This window comes from Cyprinodon variegatus, unplaced genomic scaffold, assembly GCF_000732505.1.
Source record: "Cyprinodon variegatus isolate N-32 unplaced genomic scaffold, C_variegatus-1.0 Scaffold1447, whole genome shotgun sequence".
Classification (NCBI taxonomy): domain Eukaryota; kingdom Metazoa; phylum Chordata; class Actinopteri; order Cyprinodontiformes; family Cyprinodontidae; genus Cyprinodon; species Cyprinodon variegatus.
In genome coordinates this window covers 112,964-135,678 of record NW_015151900.1, presented here as the reverse complement: position 1 = coordinate 135,678, position 22,715 = coordinate 112,964, and the positions used below count along the sequence as shown (strand labels likewise).

General features: G+C 38.5%; 1 protein-coding gene across 2 annotated transcripts in view; it reads right to left on the bottom strand.

Annotated features, from left to right (window-relative positions):
• Positions 1 to 364: 364 nt before the first annotated feature.
• LOC107103432 (histone deacetylase 7-like) overlaps positions 365 to 22,715 on the bottom strand; it is a 57,462-nt gene continuing 35,111 nt past the window's right edge. For both annotated transcript variants that reach the window (XM_015403139.1, XM_015403140.1), the window contains exons 10-25: positions 21,934 to 22,178; positions 20,895 to 21,101; positions 20,223 to 20,430; positions 19,972 to 20,105; positions 19,793 to 19,883; positions 18,083 to 18,123; positions 17,081 to 17,188; positions 16,257 to 16,312; positions 15,108 to 15,195; positions 14,475 to 14,594; positions 9,787 to 9,884; positions 5,881 to 5,999; positions 5,511 to 5,644; positions 5,346 to 5,430; positions 3,509 to 3,656; positions 365 to 2,368 (exon numbers count right to left, since the gene is read on the bottom strand). In XM_015403139.1, coding sequence (XP_015258625.1) covers positions 2,347 to 2,368; positions 3,509 to 3,656; positions 5,346 to 5,430; positions 5,511 to 5,644; positions 5,881 to 5,999; positions 9,787 to 9,884; positions 14,475 to 14,594; positions 15,108 to 15,195; positions 16,257 to 16,312; positions 17,081 to 17,188; positions 18,083 to 18,123; positions 19,793 to 19,883; positions 19,972 to 20,105; positions 20,223 to 20,430; positions 20,895 to 21,101; positions 21,934 to 22,178 — 1,904 coding nt within the window. In that variant the 3' untranslated portion in view covers positions 365 to 2,346. The remainder of the gene's footprint in view (positions 2,369 to 3,508; positions 3,657 to 5,345; positions 5,431 to 5,510; positions 5,645 to 5,880; positions 6,000 to 9,786; positions 9,885 to 14,474; positions 14,595 to 15,107; positions 15,196 to 16,256; positions 16,313 to 17,080; positions 17,189 to 18,082; positions 18,124 to 19,792; positions 19,884 to 19,971; positions 20,106 to 20,222; positions 20,431 to 20,894; positions 21,102 to 21,933; positions 22,179 to 22,715) is intronic.

Here is a 22,715-nt window from a genome sequence, read left to right as displayed (position 1 = left end):
TCCACATTAAAATACAACATAACCAAAAAAGACACAGCAGGAATGCTTCTCCACAGGGAAAGAAACACTGGTCCACTTTACAACATTTACAAAATCAAAACTGTACTCTCTGAGGGGGGGGGGGGGTAAGTGCACTTTGTCTTTGTGTGGAAAGTCTTGAAGTCACATTTAAAACACCCTGGATGTGTCTTTTTTTTTTTTGCATACAAGATATTTACATAATGTTTGTCCAAAGACCAAACACATTCTCACCTTTAGACATTAAACTAATTTAAATTATGCCTGTTTGAGGTCCATTAGGATTACTTCAACTATTGTATTTGGAAAATGCAAGAACAATATTGTTTTCTATGTTGTTTTTTTACGCTTTGAGCTCAGAAGTTTAAGTGCTTTGCCTTAGTATTGGAACATCCCTTTAAGCTTACAGGTAAAATATTGCCCCTGACAGCAGTTTGCTGGGAATTTGGCCCATTCCTCCCTATGGGGTTGCAGTAAATGGGTCCTGTTTGTGCATCTCACTAACTTTCTATTTGAGATCAGTGGTTTGTGTTGGTTTCTCCAACAACACTGATGTTATTTCTGCTACAACGCTTGTGACAAAGCTTTAGCTTTCTCTAGGATATCTTGACAAGTTGTTTTAGTATTTTATTGAATTAACTTTTCCATATGGTACACCTGTTCCTACCAGGAGTTTCACAGTACAATTTGCTCTCAGGTGGCCAGGCTTTAATGACAGAGGCCGTTATAGCCAAGCACATTAATTTTACCACCATCAGACCACAGGGTATGTCTCCACTAATCCAGATGTTTGTCCCTGTGTGCATTGTTGCTTCTTTCTCACTCAATGGCCTTTAAGGCTTTCCAAGCACAAGACTTGTTTCATAAGTAACACATTTCAGCAGCTTCAACCAGCTTTGTCACAAGCAGAAAAGGAGTTTATCTCTGTGATACGGAAACCTGAATAGTCTGACAGTTAGACATCCCATTGATGTTAGTTTATACTGGCATGTATTTTTTAAATATATGAAAGTTGCATTGCCAGGCATCTGGAAATTGTAACCAAGGGTGAATCTGTCTGGTGGACATCAACAGTTCCCTATATGAGCTTTCAGCTTAATTGAATTTTCCATGTTGCCCTGTGCAACAACATGGAAAAAGCTCAGATTTTTTTTTTTTTATGTGATTTAACCAATCAAAAAATAGAACACCTTCATCCCAGCTTACCTAAAGTAGGTAATGGCATCCTAATGTGTGTATTTATTCTGATATTGAGAAAATATGGCTAATTTCTAGTAACTTTAAAAACTTGAAACAGGATATTTTTAAGTTGATTCAATGTTAGAAGACGAGTAAAAAGTGTTTATGTGTCTCTAAAAGCAGTGCATGTAAAACTTTAGTTTCAAAAGGCACTGGAGCTTCGTTCAAATGCACGAATGCCTTCCATAATATCGACGCCCCAGCTTGTTTAAGGTATTAGCTTTAAACTGGGACTAATGCCACGAGTATGGCACTGTGTCTGCATATTTAAGATGTACTTTTATAAAAGGACGATGAGTCTTCTTTTATCTGTCAGAGGGTGATAACACTAACTGCAGCTTTTTAAACCCCTGCTGCATGTGCTCTGCTGACAGGCCAAGAAAGAAAGAAAGAAAAGATCTCAGAAAATATGTGGACACAGAAAACAATATGAAACATATGTATCTCAGACTCCACTGTAGCTTCACCCTGGATCTCTTTAAAGAAAAAAAAATGCATGCTGACATCCACAGAAATGTGTGCCATATGTCAAATAAACGAATATTCTAATGAAGTAAAAAGATGAACAAACAAAAAAAATGCTTGATTGTGGTCACGCTTCACATGCTTCTTGTCCAGTCGGAGAGCAATCAGAGAGAGACCGATCAGATTAAAACCAATCTTTTTTTTTCTTCTTGTCCTTCATTTGATCTATGTCACGTGCAGAAAAGTGATCGTGGTTCACCTGTCATCCTCTTCTCCGGCGACACGACTTATTTAAAATAAGAGTCTCAGTGGTCTGGGCAGATTTCGACGCAATCAGAAACGGTTTCTCATCTCTGCTCATGCTACATCCTGTCACACCAGGTCTTCATTACTCAGAGTTTGGGCATATTTGAAACTTCTTTTATTGTTTAGCCATTGATGTCACTTTTTGGGAAAAGGCTGCAGAGATCTTCTGAGGACATGAATGTCCACAACACTGCTCCTCTGTTTGAATCAGAGTGGTCACATTGCAGACAGTAGTAGTGCAGGTTTGCACGTTCCAGTGATGATCAAGATGCATACACATATGTATATATATGTATATATATATATATGTTTTTTTCTTCACATTCTTTCAAGCGGTTTCCTTGAAAAAAGAAAAAAAAAAGAAAAAGGTGTTACACATAGATTACAAAACCATGTTTGTAAATAATTTGAGTAACATAGAAATATCATAAATAGGTGAGGATATTCAGGTGTATCAGAGGCAATATGCAAGAAAATATGCAAAGGAAACCACACAGTTACAAACAAGACAAAAAAAAAAAATCTGAAAAGAACGATAACAGAAAAGGCAGAATAAACTGTGCAGTACAGAAAAGTCCACATACAGGAAATACTTTCCAGTTATTAACACTCAGATTACATTAAAAATATTCTGGGTAAAAAACAAACAGCAGCCCATTTACAGAAAACAATAAAATGACTGTGTAAATTATAGCATAGACGTAAAAAAAAATAACACAAATACAACGGTGTAACTAGCAGGTAAAATGTTTTGTTTTTCTTTCCTATTTTTACTTCCAAATATCCAAATTTACAATATCGATTGCTCCTTTCTTTTTGCCACAAATGTTCATGAATTTGTAAGCATCAAGCTGTGGTAGGACGACAGTGTCCTAAAACTGGATTTATGTATTTTTTTTTAAACAAGGACAAAATGATGGGTTGACATCTGTTGAGCCCAGAGGGCTTTAGGAGTAATTTATATCCCAGAATATGCAACTAATTAAATAAGGAATCTCTCCACAGTAACCAGGTCTTAATGTAGAGATAACATTGAGATTTTCTTAAGTTCAACCAACATTGCAGACGTATAAAAGTCTGATTTATTTGTGATTAAACAAGGTTCATCCTATTTTTTAGGCCTTTGATGCCAGCGGGAGTGGCATGCAGGTAGTGTACTTTTTAAAGACTAGATCTTTACCCTAACTGGGATATTTCCAAAGCCAACAAGCCCCTTTAGATACAGAGGTTTAAAGCTCAATGGCATACAACTGCCAATCTGAAGCTCTGTTCAGCCTTCTTATTACCTGCTCAGAGTTTTGCTCTCTCTCAGAGCCTTTTAACGATTTAATTTCTGTGTTTTCAGGAAATTTATCTTAAATATCCAACTATCTGACTGCTGTTTCGAAAAATAAAAATTCTTATATTTAACCCATTTAGATCAGCAGTTGAATAATAAGTGTAAAACTAATAATGATTATGTTTTTTTGTGTTTTTGTACCTTTCTGAGGTGAGGGAGCCCATTGACAGAGAGGCGATGGCAGTGACTGCCTCGCTGTCTGAGTCTCTCCTGAGCCGGTGTCTCTGTGCCTGCAGGTAGGACATATCCACTGTGGCGGCTGAATCCCTCACGCTTTGCCAGAACTTACCTGAGAGGGAAGGAAAAAATGAGAAGAGAAAAGAAACAAGAGAGGAAAAAAAGATGAATGGCCTTAGCCTTGGATTGGTTCCTGTTTTCATCCTAACTGCCCCTTGAGGGGACGCGCCTGAACTACCCGAAAGTACAGCTTGGTGTTTGATCTACTAGATGTAGATGTTTGATGCGAATATAAGCAAAGACTGTGGAATAAACAGCCCCTGGTCCAAATATCCGTTTTGATAATTTCAGAAATGTAAACCTAGATTCAGCCTGTTCTCTCAGGGCTCACACAATGTCACACAATGGGGGGAAAATACAGGATAACAAAAATATCAGTGACTGTAACTTTGTTCCTCTATAAGTGCGTGTGTTCTGGCTCAGCATTAACCTACATATACTTCACCCCAGGCCTGAATTATGGGCTTAACATTCCTGTGGCTATTCAAATATTTTTAATTAATCTAATTTGGTTGGGATAACATTTGTGTGCAATCAGGAGGGGATGTTGCGAAGGTCGTGTGCCAGAGAAGTGTTTGAAGATAATTGGAGCCAGGGTAGCTGTGTGCGAGTGTGTGTGTGTGTTGTGTGGGACTTTTGGAGGGATGGAAGACAGGGCTGGAAGGGAGGAGAGGTGATCAGAGAGCAGAAGCTAACAGCACGAAAAGTGTTAAATAGAGTGAAAAAATGACTTTTTTTAGGGGGTTATTGAGAACAGAGCTAAAGAAATGCTGGTGGGTCAAAAGTAGACAGGAAAACAATAAACCATAAAAATAGGATATGATTTATTCCTCTATATGGAGAGTGACTTAAATCCTCATTTCTATAAGGTGTTTATAGGGTCCATATTTAATGATTTACTAGCAAATAATAAAAACAGAAACCTCATTCATCATCAAAGACAACAAAGAATATGGCCAGAATAAATCCTCTTCTGAAAAATATCTGTTGATCCGAGCCTTTAAATGCCCTTCCAGCCGACAGAGAGAAATTTATCTTCAGCTCCTATTTATTGTGACAGTTGTTGCACAAATTATCTGCAAGACTTGGAGTTTCTTTGTTTGTGTGCCCCAGACTCATTACAACAGAATTTACTCAATTAGTGCTGCAAACTCTGCAGCTGGGCCTTACAAAAGTATTCCTGAACTTATTTTTAAAATGTGTCACTTTGCGACCACAGACTTCCATTTAGTGATGTTTGGATCACGTGTGAGAAACCAGCTGAAGATGAAGGATATGTGACTTGAATACTTTGTAAAGGAGGAGAGAAAATATATTCATCCCTTCAGAAATCAATGTGTTGCTGCAATTACATCTGAAATTGTTGGTGGGTGTTTCTCTTTCAGACTGGAATATTTTCATGCGAAGGTTTTAATGATACTTCTTTTTAATATTGTATTAGAAGAGAATCTCTGAGCAGCAATATTAGTTGGGAGATTCTTTTTGTCTTAGAGATTCATCTTTATTGAATAAAGGATTAAATTGAGCTTTAAGAGATGTCCGAATTAATGTTACTAAATTAAAGTAGTTGACTGTTTTTCTATAGAAATGTTATTCTTTGCAATAAACCTGATGCTTTCTAATTGTGCTTTAAGAGATGTCGAAATTCATGTTATTAAATTAAAGTAGAATACGTTTTGCTTTAGTTGACCGTTTTTCTATAGAAATGTTATTCTTTGCAGTAAACCTGATGTTTCCTCACCCTGAATCTGCACGATTCTCTGCAGAGAGCGCACTGCGTTCTCACAGGGCTTTTGATCCAAGAGTGACTGGGACAGAGGCTCCACCTGAGACACGGCACACAGTTAGCGATCTGATGACGGGACACGCTGTGCTCATCCAGGGAATGAGAGATGACACATCTTACCTCCATACCGAGCAAGGCGCTGACACAGGCTTCAGAAGCATCGCAGATGGCTTTGAGGTTGTGGCCCCCCTCTAGAGCGAGGACGACCCTGCCCCCCGCCAGTGACATCAGCTGACGTGTCAAAAATCCAAAAACTGGTGAAGATCAAAAAGAGAAACACCGATTGGTTAAAAAATTACATAAAAGCTTCACATTTTGGGACAAGCTGGTGATTTTAGTTCTCATGTCATGATTATGTCAACATAATAGATGTGTGTCAGAAGGGATTGATGAGATGGTTGGATTAAAATGTTTACATAACCTCAGACTTATCTACAGATGGGAATCAGAATGTTAGCTGCTTGTGAGTAAGAGTCTGGCTGCTCCTTACGCTTGGCTGTGACCGTGTAACCTCCCAATGAGGGTGGGTGCCCCTCGACAGCATCGAAGCCAGCGGAGACCAGGACCACATCAGGGGAAAACTCGTGGGCGATGGGCATCACCACAGCCCTGAGGACAAACAGAGGGCTGTTAACCAAACTCTGCATGTTAGACAGCTCTGATTCTGAGGGAAATCTGAGCTCATGTTCACCGTTTCAACAGGTGCTCAGCAGAGCTATTAGGAGTAAATAAAATATAACGATGTGTATAATGGAGATGTCCTGATGTGACTGGAATCATTTCAGAGCGGAAAAAAAACCCAAACAAGATCTCAGATGCCAGAACTGCAAAAATAAAAACATAGGGTGGTAGAAGTGAATAATTTCCAATAACATCCTTTCAGTGAAGGACTTTTCTGGACTGTTAACTGCATGAATTCACAGAACAGAACACACTCTTCCATTCCAAGATGATGAAAAGAAAAATTATCAAAGGCAAAGCTTCAAGTGCTTGATCTCAGTTTGTGATCAACTGCTGGAAGACAGCCAAGTCTAAGAGGTGGAGCGCCTCCCAGGTGTGAAAGTGTGCAACTGTTCCAATGCTGAGCAGAGCTGTGATGATATTATGGAGCCAGAAAAACAAAGATCTGACTTTAGACAGGTGTCAAACATTAGTGACAAATGCTCTGCGTCTTTCTGAGATATTGTGCACTCTACTGAGCTGATGGCATTTTCGAGGCTTCATATTCTCCCTCTTCCTTCTTCTCTTCTCCCACTGCCAGTTATTTAGCAAGAGCGAATGGCCCATGCCGCGTTTGATTCCTTCTTATTCGCTCTTTTTCTCTCAGCGGCAGTTCAAAGGCATTTGTGTGCGTCTGGTTCCTATTAGGAGCTCGTCCCTCTTCTCACGTCACTGACAGCCAGCCATCTGGGATCCATTGGGCCTAATTACGCCGCCTTTGGATTCCCTAACAATGCACCCCCTGCTTCTTCTCCTCTCTTCAGCTGTGTTCTCCTTCCCTCCATAAGCTCATTGTTTGTCAGTTACCGGTTACAAATGAAAGTTGCCTGTGCTACCTGCGATTGGACGCACCTTCCTGTAGATTCTGACCATTTTTAATAACGTGTAACGTCATGGTTTCAGTGATGATGAGCTCTCTGCTGATTGCAAAGGAGTCCCAACCACAGTATTTCTTGCACTAATACACACCCCAAAACAGACGCACATCAACAGCAAAGTTTTTTTTTTTTCCATCTAAAAGAGACACACACAGTCTAAAACACCCTGTCATCTAAATGATCATATGGAGCCACAGAACTGGCACATGATTAAAGAGGCTTAACTGCATTAAGGTCAAATCATGATGCATCCTTTCCTTTTTAACCCTACATCATACTACACAGCATTAATAACACTCTTAGGTGACAGTTGACTTTTTTCTGACATCAGGGTCGATTTAAGTAATATTAAAAAACCTGCTTGAACCCAGAATATTATGTGACAAAGGTCCTGGAACACCAGGACCCTTTAGACAGGCTTTGCATGATGTAAGTTTCATGGTGAAAGCACAATGCAGTACAGAACTATGCTGTGGTTAACTGAGGAAGTTTTACACATGAAAGCACTTGCAATTTCCTAAATGGGATGAAAAATACTAAAGCCAGACGCCTGCCCAGGAAAAGGACCGGTTGCTTCTTAATCGGGACCCAGAACTCCAGTAAACACTGGGCATAGTGTTTTCAAGACATCCTATTGAGCCGATGGGATTTTACCAGTATGGGTTAGCTCGTTAGCATCTTTCCTGCGATGAGGGGCCCACCCACTGCGTCTGAAGCGAGCACCATGAAGAGCTCACATAGCGTTTTATTCATCTGGTGGCGAGCCAGTGCTGCTGACAGATGCATTCTGTGTTCATTACAGCGCAGCGTACCACCAAACCGCATCCATTTGGGACTAAAGACTTGAATGAAGTGAAGAATTTGTTTGGAGAAAAGGTGTGCTTGGGTAGCACCTAGTTGTAACGTTTAGCATTTAACTTATCCATAACCCGTTTTTGCCTGTATTGGCTTCACTTCCACAGGAGGGAAAAACTAGATCAAATCCAACAGGTTTAAACAGATTCTCCATTGTTTGTTAGTACTAACAAAAAGTTTAATTTTAGGCAGAATACATGAAATAAATGTTCAATGTTATGGGTTTCAGGACCACCACCCTAAAGAGGGAGGGGTTTGCATCTATAACCCATTTCCATTATAGATAAGCTCTTGTAACAAGAGAACAACAAGAACTTAAACTTATCACACCAAACAAATACCAAAAACTACATGTAGTTTTCATTAAAAGTATTCAAACTCCAAGGAGTATTTTCAAAATGTTGTCACTACCAACAAACTTTAATGCAGCTTACATGACATTTATGTAAAAAAAAAAAAAAAAAAAAAAAAAATAATTGTGAAGTAGAAGAAAGAATGTATCTGCTTTATGCATTATTTTCAAAAGGAAATGTGTAAACGTGATTTTTGCACAAATGCTCAAAATCTGAAAGGAGCGTCATTCAGACTGAGGGTTACAGGGTTTCTAAATAGGCATTTCCCAGCTTCCATTGGAAATGATATAGAAAGTTCAGTGTTTTTTTTTGTTTTTTTTTTACAGCTTATGAACATGCTGTCTGTATGATCTGGCTGTATGTTCTAGTCTGGAAGGTGAACCGTCACTCCAGTTTTAATGCTTTTTGAGCTTCATAAAAGAGTTTTCTTTCAGGATTGCCCTACATCAATCAATCAATCTCTTTATTTAGACACAATTATGGTCCATAAACAGACAAAAACAAGAACAATAATAAAAAGAGAAAAATATAAAAATATATATATATAAAATAATCAGTCACTATATATAGCTCCATCCAGTATTTACTATGGCACTTCCACCAACATGTTTCATGGTGGAGAATTGGGTTTCCACCACACATCATCTTTTTCATGTATGTTAAAAAGCTAAATTTAAGCAGATCGCATTTTGAGCCATCCTCTTGGGGAGCATTGGGCAATCAGGGTTTAAGGGTTTTGGTGAGGAACCCAGAGTGGAGGCTGCAGGGACCAGACCAGGTATTTGCAACCTGCTCAGAGCATTAGCAGGTGCCCAAACCACTATGCCAACACTCTGCATCTTCTTCAGAGTGTTTCCTGTATACAGAATCCCTGATGTTTGCGTATTGACATTTTCAGGTGATAATTTTTACTCTGACATGAGCAATTTTTAAAGCTTGAGATTTTTTTTATAACCAAGTAGCATTTTAAATCTCTCTATAAGTTTGTGATTATTTGGTCTTTATGATGCTCTGAGTTCATTAATATTCTCCAACAAACCTTTGAGGCCTTCAGAAAGCATCTATATATTTACTGAGAATCTACGTGATCCATATTGATTTTTATTGATTTGTAATAAAGGGGCTCATTTGAGCAACTAGATAACTGTGTGTTATGTTCTTTATAGCTTTTAAATTGGTGAAAACGTAAGAGATTTTTATTTCTCTAAGAACATAAGACAGTGCAATTATAAATATACCTTATTCAAATCATTTTCATCTATACTCCTTCCCACATAAAGCCTTATCTGTAATTTCACTAATAAAACTGAGCTTTATTTACATTTTTAAGTTAAGCTTTCACAGGAAAACAAACAACAAACCAATAAATTAAACATTCCAATGAAGAAATATTTTTGGAAATATGTAAAGAAAAAGGTTAAAAATAGATATATACAAGCACTCAATTGAATTTGTTGTTTTGACCTCATCAAACGGTTAAACCTGGCTTTTATATCGTCCTTTAAGAGTCGCCGTTTCTCAAACAAAACGGTTCTGTTTGAACCCAATAAAAGCTGAAAGAGATAAGGAGAATGCATGGAGAATATGTACCTGAATGCAGCTAGGTATTCAGCATCACCCATTGGGGGGTCCAGACCACCATTCCATCCCACATTGACATTGAAGCCCTTCCCTGCACCTACACCGACCTGCATCAAATCAAAGCAGAAAAAAACAGTGAGAGAGAGAGAAGAAAAAAAAAAAAAAACTAAGAAATTTAAGAAAAACAAACAACTCTTAGTGAAAGTTGAGAAATTCCATGACGATGACAGATTTGTGTCAAAACGTTTGCAAAAATCAACATTGCTGTTGCAAAACTTTGTATTGTAGCAACAGCGGGGAAGGCGCTGCATCTCTTTAAGGCAACACCAGGGAGTGATTATGATTCCTAAATCAAATACGGATGGCTGTTAATTCAACACCCCCGTCCCTCTATCCTGATTTCTATACAATTTGTCAATAGACCTTTATAAATCACTGAGCCAGAACAGAGCTACAGCGTTTATAGTTCCCAAGCTTTAGTTTTAAGTGAACTAACTATTGACTGATCAACAAAAAGAAAAAATATATATATATATTCAAATGGGTGAAAATAAACTTTAAACCTTCTTCCTGAACTAAAAGGTTAAAAACTGCAAATATTAAGGTAAAAATGTAATCCTTTTTAACACAATGAGCTTTTCATGTTTTAAATGCGACGGATGTAAAATGCCAGGTGGAGTAGATGGAGTTTTTCTCAGGTTGACCTCGCATATTGAGGGCAGAAAGTCAACGCAGGCCTGGATCTTGGAAAGAAGTTACAGATTCCTGTCTCTCTCTCTCTTTGTAGTCCTTCTAGAAGCCATTTAGCTGTTCCCAAAACCCTTCACCATCAGTCAATGTGTCAGTTTGAGGAGAAATGGAGGAGGTTGATTGACACCCTCTTGGCAATAATGTGTGGTAATTTCCTTTGTGTGTGTGTGTGTGTGTGTGTGTGTGAGAAAGAGAGTGAGATTATGGGTGTGAGAGGATGCTTGAAACTGAAAGAATGCTGATGAGCGTCTGTCTCCGTTCTTCTCTCAGTGGACGGGATGTTCGCAGGGCAAACCAAAAACACATGAAGCCTCCTGGCCTCTGCCAACTGTTAATGTACCCGCATGCATGCGCTTGTGCACACGATTCGGATACACAAGCACACTCACGTAAACCAAACATACCATTTTCTGCCATAGCTCCAAGTGCCTTGCACTCTTCTTTGTCTTCTGTCTCCCTTTCATCTTCCAGGACTCACTGGACCGAATTAGACCTTAACTGTTTCTTTTTTTTCGAGGAGCTATTCTGTGCTCTCTGTTATGACGATGACATCACACCCCTACCCCATGGTGAGATATATACCTACACGGGGGACAGATAGACTCCAGAGGTTTACCACACTGCTCAACAGAGGTTGAGAGTCCACCTCAGGCAAAGCCACATCCAAGCCAACAAAGCATTTTTATGTGCCGCTCCTCGGGAGATTTTATGGGAAAACACTGAGTATTATTGTGGGGGAGGATGGCAGAGTGAATGTCAGCATGGGATCAGGTCAATTCAGCTGACTGGGATATTCATTACACTTGGTTTTTTGGGTAAGACCACAGGAAGAAATCATAAGCATCTCGATTTCTTGCATCAAACAGACATACAATTCATTTCCATACATCCTGCTGAGAGGGGCCGACCTTTAAGTCCTTAAAACTTTACAACTAGAGTTATGAAAGTAAACAAATGTGCAGCAGTTACCGAAACATACAATAAAACATCTTCAAGGCACGTTCTCTGGATTAACACGCCTTAGGATTTTGTCTTAACTAAGTTGTCACACAAACAAAGGTGATGCATTACATGCAGTGGGCAAAAGAACACTACCATACTTTAAGCTTGGTTTTAAAATATTCACACTGAAGGGGTATGACAGGAACAGATGTTTGAAAAGGGACCATCCAAAATGACAACCACTTGTTAAGAGATAAAATCCTGCATCTAAATATAAACAAATTTAGTCCAAAACTGATTGAGGAGTCATCCATTAAAGTTTGGCATGTTTGGTGAGGTACTAACTAAAACCAGTCATTAATTAGGTTTTTACTTTAACTTCCTTTAAGGGGAAACACTTTTTTTTTTTTCACATTAGCCCCTTGATTTTACGTTATTATATCATGTTCTACTCACCCATATTAGTTTTGTGTCATTTGTTTTTTTTTCCGAAGATATTCGGTTTTGTTATCCAAGTAACGTCTTCCTATGGGCAAACGACTTGAAGGCACAAACTAAACTGTTCATAATTTATTCTTTATAGTACGCCAGCATTCATAACATGTAGGCGAATCACGTCCCCCAGACATCCGTGTTTATAATTTTTATATTTATATCTTTTAAACACGAAGCGCCGCATGTATGACGTCATCCGCACACGCCGGCTACCGTTCATTCTTCCTGTCCTTTGAACTGCTGCTAGTTTTACTCACATGCCTGGAAGATTTCTAGTGCTGCTACCACAGATGATCTCGCTCTCCAAATGGAATTGAACGATTCAGATTAGCTAGCCGAATGAATAGAAGGGGTAGAGCGTAGCCACCTGTGTGCTGGGCTGCCTGTCACAAATGCAGTCCGGCGCGCGGATGAAGTCATACACACACCGCTTTTTTTTAAAAAAATATAAATATAAAAAATATACCCGCGGATGTCTGGGGGAAAGTGATTTGCCTACATGTTATGAATGCTGGAGTACCATAAAGAATAAATTATGAACAGTTTAGTTTGTGCCTTCAACTGGATTACAAAACCGAATATCTTCGGAACAGCTCCAAATGACACAAAACTAATACAGTATGGGTGAATGCAACATGATGTAATAATATAAAATCAAGGGGCCAGTGTAAAAGAAACGGGTTTCCCCTTTAAGTATTGCAGCTTTATTGTCCCTGATAAGTACAACTGTAACTTAAGTCTAACTGAAGTCAAGCATATACAAAATAAACATAAAAGTACTTACAGCGCTTGAATATTTTCAAGTCGCATCACTAGCACTGGTTTTATGTGATGGATGAAAACAAAGTGCGTAAATGTCAAGTGGAAGGAATTTTTTCAAAAACAAAAACATGAAAAATGATTATGTATTTCTCTACAGTCCTTTTTGTCCTGTTATCCCCCAGCAAGAAATCAAGTGCAATTGGCTATTTCCAGTACATACTTAATTGGGACCCTTTTTTTATTTTAATCTCAGCATTTCACAGCTGTTCTGTGAATATCTGAGGTTTTTTAGAACATATATCTGAATGAGCTGCATTGCAAATACATTTTAGAAAGAAACTTTGAATGAGTTCTCTTTGGGAAGTGGCAGCCTCATGCTAGGGGTACAGCAGAGACTGCAAAATACGTACCTCAGGGAAGAGACTCATCTTCCATTAGGAAAAGAGCAATTTTAAGATATTCTTTATGTTATGTCAGGGTTCCTACAGCATAAGGCAAGTTAAATTAAAGACTTTTTAAGAGTTTTTAATGCCACTTGAAATAAAAATTTAAGTCTAAATTCACAAGAAACACAAGAAAAATCTGCTTGCGACAACTTAACCCAAAGGTTTTTTTTAACATAAACCACTGCACTAATGTTTCATATTTTGAAAAACTTTCCATTCAGGAAGAAAGATAAAAACAAACAAATAACAGATATATTTTAACAATTATTTAACTGAATTCACAAACTTTGTTTTAGCAGGGAACAAAACAAATCAGTTTTAAAGCCACAACATAACCAGTGCTAAGTCTTTTTTGCAGCTATTTTTCTTTGTATCGTTTTCTTAGTATGTTTGATTTGGTGATAAGTGGAGGCGTTGCAGTGACAAGGGTGGAACAAAACTGAGAAATACCGGCTGTTTCTCGGTAACTCGATTTTGACGCTTTGTGTTTCGTGGTTCGCATGTGACTCCACTGCCTTAATTCTCATCGTTCTGAGCTTGAATGATTTCTTGCACAATACAAAGTACTGGTTTTAGCCATGTAAAAAACATTCTTGGCTGGATAGACAATTTTCGTTACATTTACACTTGCTCATATTTTCCAGACAAAAAGTAAATGGCGCATCTCCCAAATGTCACGCCCTCAGCAACGCTTTTATTGGGTCCGCTATCGAGACGGAACCAATAATGGCGAGCTGTTATTTTTTTTTTTTATTTAAAAAATTGCCAATTTTAACGTTTTATTTAGATTACAAAAATAAATCATAATAAAAATAATCCTATTTATGATGGTTTAAAAATTAAGACCTACGAAAGACTAATTTAAGACATTTTAATACCAATTAAGGCCTTAGTTTTATCATGAAGAATTCAATGCCTTTTAAGACTTTTTATGGACCCGCGGGAACCCTGTATGTACTAGAATATAAAACTGGGTCTGTAAATATGTCAAACACATGCCCCAAAAGACCCTAGTCATTTCAATAAATTTTGGTTTTACAAAGCATTAACTCAAGCTGGTTGGGGAGCAGATTCCAAATGCAAGTCATGTTTTGGATTTTTTAAACCATGTTTTGAAAAGGATTTTTCATTGTTTTTGTCGATGATCTACCAGATAAAATCTTCATAAAATATAGGAAAAATGCTGAAGGTAATGATACTTTTTGGCACAGGTCAGGTTTCACTGATAAATCCTGTTGAACCAAAATCACAAACAATCTGGAGAGATAAAATAAAACAAATATGCAAATGCTTTGCAAGTACCTCATTTGGACTCCCGCTACCAGGAAAGAAGTTCCCGTCATCATAGCGATGCAGAGAGATATACAAAACGCTTGGGTCATCATAGAAGACCTCTTGGGTGCCGTTGCCATGGTGCACATCCTGGACAGTAAGATGGAGTCATTATTGGATGGAAGTAAATAAAACATTATAAAAACTAATTCGGATTGTAAAAGTAACCTGAAAGGAGTGAATACAGTTTGTAACACTTGATTAACTTTTCACATCAATGAAAAATGTGTTTATTCTCTTTTACCTTCTTTAAGATATTAATAACTAATTTCATTTAAAAATATACTGGAGAGTATGGCCTCAGTAAAGATACTGCATAGATTCAAGTACACACATGTTGACCAGAGACACCGGCTGGCTGCGGATCAATACAGGCATATGTATGGCTCTGTGAACTTTAATGTGTCTGTGTGTGATTTGGAGTTCAGGCTAAGCACATGTGACAGTTAGGCTCCCACAAGGATGACAGAAATCACTTTCTTAATGATCTAAATTATGATTAGGAGTGCTACTGTTGGCCTGGGTTTTTTTGCACCCAGGAAACTTTTTTTTTATTGTGCCCACGAAGAGAAGGGTGATAGCGGCGGCTCTTTTGGTGCTTACCCAGTCTACGATGAGGATCTTGCTGACGTTGAGTTTGTTTTGAAGCTGCTTGGCTGCGATGGCCACGGAGTTGAAGTAGCAGAAGCCCCTGTGGACAAACAAGCAGGAAGAGTGGCAGCCACATGTGTTTATCGTTGCATCGTCAACAAATTAATTTCACAACATCGCCATACGGTCCGAAAGAACCGGTACGACAGTTCTTTGGCTTGGTAAGGTGCTTCTTGAGGCCATGACAGCTGCAGCGTTTGCTCCTGCCGCGTTAACTTATATCTCACATTATTTGGGAAACAAGTTTGTTTTAGCTTGTTCTATATCTGCTTTTTCTCAGCTGACAAATCAAAAATAGCTTATTTAATTAAAATATTATGCCAAGTCTACATTTTTCACTGCTGAGAATTGCAGAGGCCACATGTTTTATGACAAACTGAAAGCGAAGCCTATCAAGAAATTTAATACGCTTTTGAAATGATAATGCTGTCAGAAATCTGGCGGGATGTGAGGGATGATTTCGGAGAAATGAACTCAGACCACTCACTAACACTGGCTGTCTCCAACAAAGGTATGCAAAGAAAGTGTTGATGCGTGGAAAACAATGGAGGAATGTTAGAAAAGGCAGTGTCAGCATTGGGCTGTAAACTGTGACTGCCTAAATGTATGTATGTGTGTGTGTGAGTATGAACAATGTACATTATAGGCAGTCCAAACTAAGCTCATCAAGAAAGTCATTACCACGCCATAAATAACTAGTGACAAGCACTGCTGAGCTCACACAGTCAGGCCCAGCTGAATGTGGTTATTTGGCTAATGCCTGCTATCAAAGAGTGACACAAATCAATGCACACAAATATGCACATCCACACATATCCACACACAGCACATGTGCAGGGTGCATGGACACATGGCGGTTACACGTCTTCCTTTGAGGTGCGTTGCTTTGTGTCTTGGAAGCGTTAAAGAAAAAGTGGAGGAGGGAAATCGCCCCGGGCATCAGGCAGGTAGTACGCACACCACGCATACATTAACACAGACTGAGGCACCCGCTCTCTCCTTTTCTCCTTCAGAGGTATAATGTTGCTGATTTATAAAAGACTCTCTGCAGCCCCCCTTAGCCTTGTTTGTGTGTATGTGTGTTTATGCTCCTGTACTTACAGCGGTGAGGAACGAGTAGCATGATGTCCAGGGGGCCTCACCACCGCAAAACCATTCTGAGAGATATTGGAAAACAAACCAACTTGTTGAAACAACTTATTACTACATAAAGAAATTCTAAACTTTGGCTTTTTAGATCTATTTAAATGATGGATGATAAACTTAGAAGTGAAAATCATCTTTTGACTGAGCCATGAAGGGCAGACAGTAAACATACGGAGGTAAAAAGGCTCTCTGGTCGAATAAGATAAGAAAATACTGCAAACTGGAAAACAAACTCAGGGCAAATTGTTGAAACAACTAATTACTACATAAAGAAATGCAAAACTTTGGCTTTTTAGATCTATTTAAATGATGGATGATAAACTGGTGAAAATCAACTTCTGACTGAAGTGTAACTCCTCTAAAAACTAATTCAAAAAGTAGAGATATCTATATCGATCTAATAATACTGATAGGATAATCAAAAATATTTAAATTGGCCAAAATGTTAAATTTTTTCCTAAATATGCATTGGGTGACTCAGTATGCAGAGGTTTGCTCTTTTTTTTTCTTTCTCTGTCCAACCTCTTTATTTTCAAATTATTAATCAATAAAGGCCAGTAGCTTAAAAAAAATCTTTCAAAAACTTATTTTCTTTTCTTCTACCTAATAAGTTTCAAGATCGTAAACATCTTAGATATCTTCCACAGGATTCTAACAAAGGTTTATTGCGGTTTTGGCAAAATGCATTGTTTTTTTTTTTTTGTTTTGTTTTTTTAGATACAGCTTCTTCCTCATTATTATCAACTCCTGCCTGAAGCTAAGCATATATGGAGGCCTACCTTTAGCTCTCCCTGTGCCACCTTCAGGGCCAGGTCTATGATGCACCCTGCAGCTGTTTGAGAAGCAGCTGCTGTGTGCTGCTCATTCCAAACTGTATCAATGTCAACCTGTTGGAAAAACAATGGAAAACATGCATCATATATCAGATTTTATTCCCATTTGTATTCAAAAACATCAAAGAACTTCCTCCTTCCTGTGATTTTGAAGCCTTTTCTACATGATAAACTGAGCAGATTAATTGATAAGAAGCAACTGATCAAAAGCTTTTTAATTAGATCAAGTTTTTTGGTCATAGAAAAAAAATCTCTTTACTTTTAATCATATCTCATAAAAATAGCAACTTAAATAGCTGTCTAACAAAATTGTTGTTCACATTTAGAAGATTTAATGATAAGATTATTTTAATAATAAAATAAATGTTTTTGTTGCGTATTATTCTGTGTATCTATGGTATCCCAAACTTTCTAACCAATCTCTGCTGGCGGTCTGCTAAGCTGCTTGGGAAACACTGAAATCATAGGAATTTCTTTTTTTTACGAGGTTGGCCATCTTGTTCCAATCACCTCTCTTCACTCCAGCAGCTAAAGACCGGAAATCCAGGCACATCGGTGCTCTTATCAACTGCCACCCCTCCCCCTTCAGATATTTGCTTTGAGCATAGCATCATTGTATTTCTTCTCCATCCACTTCCTTTGTCCCCCTCAAAAAAACAACATATTTTCAGCACCTTACTTGTACATTTTCTTATGTTTTTTTACTCTCTCTCTGACCATTGTGGAAACTTGGATTTTTGAAGTTTTAAGGTTATCTCAGCCAAAAACAATAGCATGAGCAATTGGTAGTATCATTACCTAGATTGTGTAATGAGGCATAATAAGCCATGTAATGTTTGCTGTTCAGTAATGCAATTAGATAAGTGGAAATATTCCCACATGACTGGAGTTTTAAATCAGATCAGTGATTTGTGTGTCTTTGTATTGGTGTGTGTTTGCAGGACTCACCCCTATCCCACCACATGGTAAGATCACAAAAAGCGGTGGTCCTGCGGAGAAATAAATAACATTTAGTCGTTATGAACAGATCATAAACATCAATGATTCTTTTTGGGGGGATAGTGCAGCAGGAAGTAGTGCATTATTGTGAGGTGGGTTGAAAAGATAAAAACAAATTGAAACTGATTTTATTGACAGGGTTCCTTAAAAAACCTCATGAAGACAAAGGAACATTGCAGACAGATCTCGGATACAGCTCTAGAGAAGTTTAAAGCATGTTTAGGGTATAAAACAATATTCCAAGCTTTGAATAATTGACAAATTTAACAAATGAGAAAATCCCTCAGCTTGAAGCAACAATACGCGGATGTTTAATTGCACTGAGGCCAAAGAGGAAAAGTGTTCAGAGAAGCTGCAGGATGCTGATGCTCATTCTAACTGAGATCATTAGAGATCCACAGCTGTGAAATATAGTAGTGGTAGCCTCATGCTGAGCTGACCTACTGAAACAAGGAGTGTTGATCAAAGTTTGACTAGAAGGACAGCAGCACTAAGAACGAAACTTGTGAAAAGCCTCTTTCCCACCTAAAGCAGCGGGTTAACCCGGGTTTTTCAAACCGAGTCAATCCCGTAACAATCGGCATTTAGCTCCCCCAGCTGGGTGGCCTCTGTCCCTCCATTGAAGCATGTCCTTAGACACCATCATGCAGGGTTAGCGTTGATGAAGTCACCATTGCTATATGTGACTTTTTTTTTTTTACGGCACTAGTGGCTTTTTTTTTTATGGACAGAAGGCTGACAGGAAAGTGGGTATGAGAGAGATATGCGGGAAAGGACCACAGGCCGGATTCAAACCCGGGTGGCCCGCGTCGAGGACTAAGGCCTCCATATGTGGGTCGTGTGCGCTAACTACTGCACCACCAAAGCACGCCCCATCACCAGTGCTATAAAAATCAGGAAAGTAAACAATGGATAGCAACATGGAATGGTTGTAGAAAGTGAGCTTTATTGTTTAGCTCCTATTCTGTCCAAATCTCTCTCATCTGTTATCAGAGCTGCTCCATGTTTATCAAATACAAACAGAGTTGTTTCAGCTTGTTAGATCAGAAGCGACTGGTGTGCTGTGTTGACATCCCTACGCTGTGCTCAATGGTATCACATCAATTGGCAGGTCAATCTGGGTCTGGGGTTCCCACAGCATGCTGATAAGAGCCGAGGTGATTTTAACCAAGCCAAGTCATCTGAGTGAATTTTTCCCACTGCTATTACAACTTGATTGTTCCCGGGTGTAAACGGGTTTTTCGGCCAGTGGGAAAGGGGCTGGAAGTTCACCTTCTAGCAGAACAACTGTACATGCAGCAAAAGCCAGATCCTTCATATTCATGTGTTGGAATGGTCCAGTCAAAGCCCACACTAAAAGCTTTAAAAATAAGATTCAGAGACACTTTCCATTCAATCTGACTGAGCTCCAGCTTTTCTAGCTAGAATAAATAACCATAAATGTATATCTTTTGATGATCAAAGCTAATCGAAAGATACCATAATATTCTGCTTCATATTCAAGCAGTACTTTGCCATATATACGCAATATTTACCTTACATTAAAGTTTGTGGGTGTAATGGAAAAAAATGGGAACAAACTCAAAATATGCCACTTTTGCACTGCACAGCGAAAAAGAGTTATAGAAATAAAATCTTCTGAGCTATAAATGATCTTACCATTTATCCTGTTGTTGCCCAATATTAACAAATGGTTTTCTGAATGGATGGATAGAAGTTCTGCACGGGTGGCTTTTCTGCTGGGGATGGTCTTCAACACAGAAATAGAGGTTTTATAAATACACAAAACAGGCAGCTATTTCCTCTTCTTACATTATACAAATGGGCAAAGCTCCTACCTCACACTGGCTCTTAAGCCCTCTCTCTTGCAGTCTGGACCAGATGCTCTGGATCCTCCCAGCATGCTCGGGGTGGCAGCTGTTATCTCCACAAATACACTGATGTTTCTGCATCTGAACATCATAAACCAAACCTGGATAGGCACACACAAATAAACATGCTTTATGAACCAACATTTTCTACATTAATCACGCTCCAGTCCTTTAAAATACTTGAATAAAAACCATACCTGAATCAGCTTTTGACTCACCTGTTGTAAAACGTAGCTTGGCTTCTGTGGCAGGGCTGGACAGTGACAGAGACGGTATGACGGCGGCTGCATGTAAGGTAGGAGTCAGGGAGGTGGAGGGTGGTAGAGAACGGCTCCGGATCACAGGCGGGTGAGACTGGTGAGGCCACAGTATGGTAGGAACTCCCAGTGCATCTGGCTGGAAAGCTGGTCTGAGGATTACCTGCCTCTGATTTTTGCAGAAAAGTGTTTTAGGAAAAGATGAGGAAGTGATACACCATTAATATCAACGGGACATGGCAAAAACACATTGAGCAAACTAAATAAAACACCCCGATACCTCCAGCTGGTGAAATGAATCATAATATGGTCAATTTCATTTTACTTGTCCTCAACAGAACCTAATGAGGAAAAGTGTATCGCTGCTTGCATTGTTAAAGCAACAGTGCCCCCTATTGGTCAAACATTTTAAGGCTTCTTATTCCTTTTGAAGGGAAGCACATTTTAGGCTTGGACGACACACAGCAGGTTAATCAGTCTCCAGGTGTCTATATATGATAAATTGTTTAAGTGAAAAATGTACATTAACAGAACCTTTTAACTAATTTCCCCGCATCATTGGAAACAAAAAAAACCAACAACTCATTTTAAATGTGTGTATTTTTTTTTTTCCACATGAGCTGCCATAAATACCTGACTGATAGAATGTGATGTCTCATTCAAGCTGTCCCTAGAGGACGTGATGGACTCTGTCTCATATACTGAGTCTGTGCTGGCGGAGCTTTCTCTCCTGCGGTGGCCATCTTCACACAGTGATCCCATTTCAGAGCCGCACAGAGACCCTGTCCCAGAACCTGATGCTGATCCGGTCTCCTCTGGGTCCATGTCCTCAGAAGGAATCTGTGTCAGACGGCATTTCTCTATGAGTGTGACATTCAGCTAATTCAAAACACAACTTTTACACTATTTAACCCTCAAAATGTCTCTTTAAAATGGATAAAAAAAAAATTCAATAAAATATCAATCTGAAAAAAAGAAGAATAATGTCATATATTTCTGACAATACAATATGTCATATATAGCTAACAATCACACGTAGCCTCCTGGAAATAAATTAACTTTTTTAGTTCCCAAATAATTGCCATTGCTCCCCATTTTTCTTTACATTTTTTATGTTACATCGTAAAGGTATTTTATTTTATAGACTCCTAAAGTAGCTTATAACAAGTAAATTAATACTTTAAGGTGTGCAAACTGAACTTGTTGCCTGTCCTTTAACCTCAGCCACACTGGATTGAAAGCGTCTATTAAAAATATATTTTTTCTAATTCATTGAATGAATAAAGCCTAGACTTTGACTGATGCATTCCAACACATTAAGCTGATTGTTCATTATTTTATCTTTCTTCAAACACTAAAGTTGCAAGATAAGATTTGCATTCTGAATTTGATTTAGATCCTTATATGTAATTAAATAAATTGAATTAATATGGTGAATTATGGGTGCATTGTTTAAGCTGAATTATATTTTCAGGGTATCAAAATAAAGGGGATCGAATGCATATCATGCCAGAATGTTTAGACTTAAATGAAAAAAAAAAATACAGTGAACTTGAGAAAGTGTGAAATAAAAGAAAAGCTCAAGGGACAGAAATCGTTTTCAAAACTACTTCGTTTTTTTTATCTGATAGCTGAATGAAGCACACTAATGCTTCCGCCTTCCCATTCTCACCTTGCTCAGATGTGTAGCGAGCTTATACCGCTCTAATCCAGCCTTGTGGTATATCTGGGCGAGTTGCTGGTGGGTATGTGAGTAATGGGCTGCATGCAGGGGCAAGACTGAGTGGCTGTAAGGAAGTGGCTCTGAATGTGCTCGTTCCACAGGTCGGTGGGAACCCAAAGCAACCAGGCCTTCTCTTCTGGATGGACAGGAGAGGTGAGGATGCTGTTGCTGAGGAAAGGTACTCAAACCAGGAACTGAAAACAAGAAGAGAGAAAAAAAAGACAAAGGTGAAAGTAGCAATTTTAAGGGGATTGTTGGGTATGGATATACTAAAGGTACAATAATAACAGAAAGATTTGCCAAACAAACAAACAAACAAACAAACAGAAAAAAGGAGAATACAGTTCTAAACAAAAACAGCTTGTAAGGGAAATTGTCAAGACAGGACAGTTTGACAAAACATGATACTGCAATACCACATTAATGATTTTTTCCATCACTAATTTCAAGCCAGTAGATGGCGCTCTTGTATTTAAAAGAAACAGGACAAGACAGATGTGCCAGTCTACTGCAGTCTCAGATTGGAAATGAAAACTACTCCGGAAGACTTTTAGCACATGTATTACTAAACGTCTAGAAAGTTCATATCCTCTAATCACATAAAAATAAAAACTTTAAAACGAAATTAGATAAATTCATGAAGGATTTAAATAATAAAAAGAGAAATCAGGTGAAATCTTATAACACTGTAAATAAAACCCCTACTTGCAAAACCTGAATGGATACAGTAA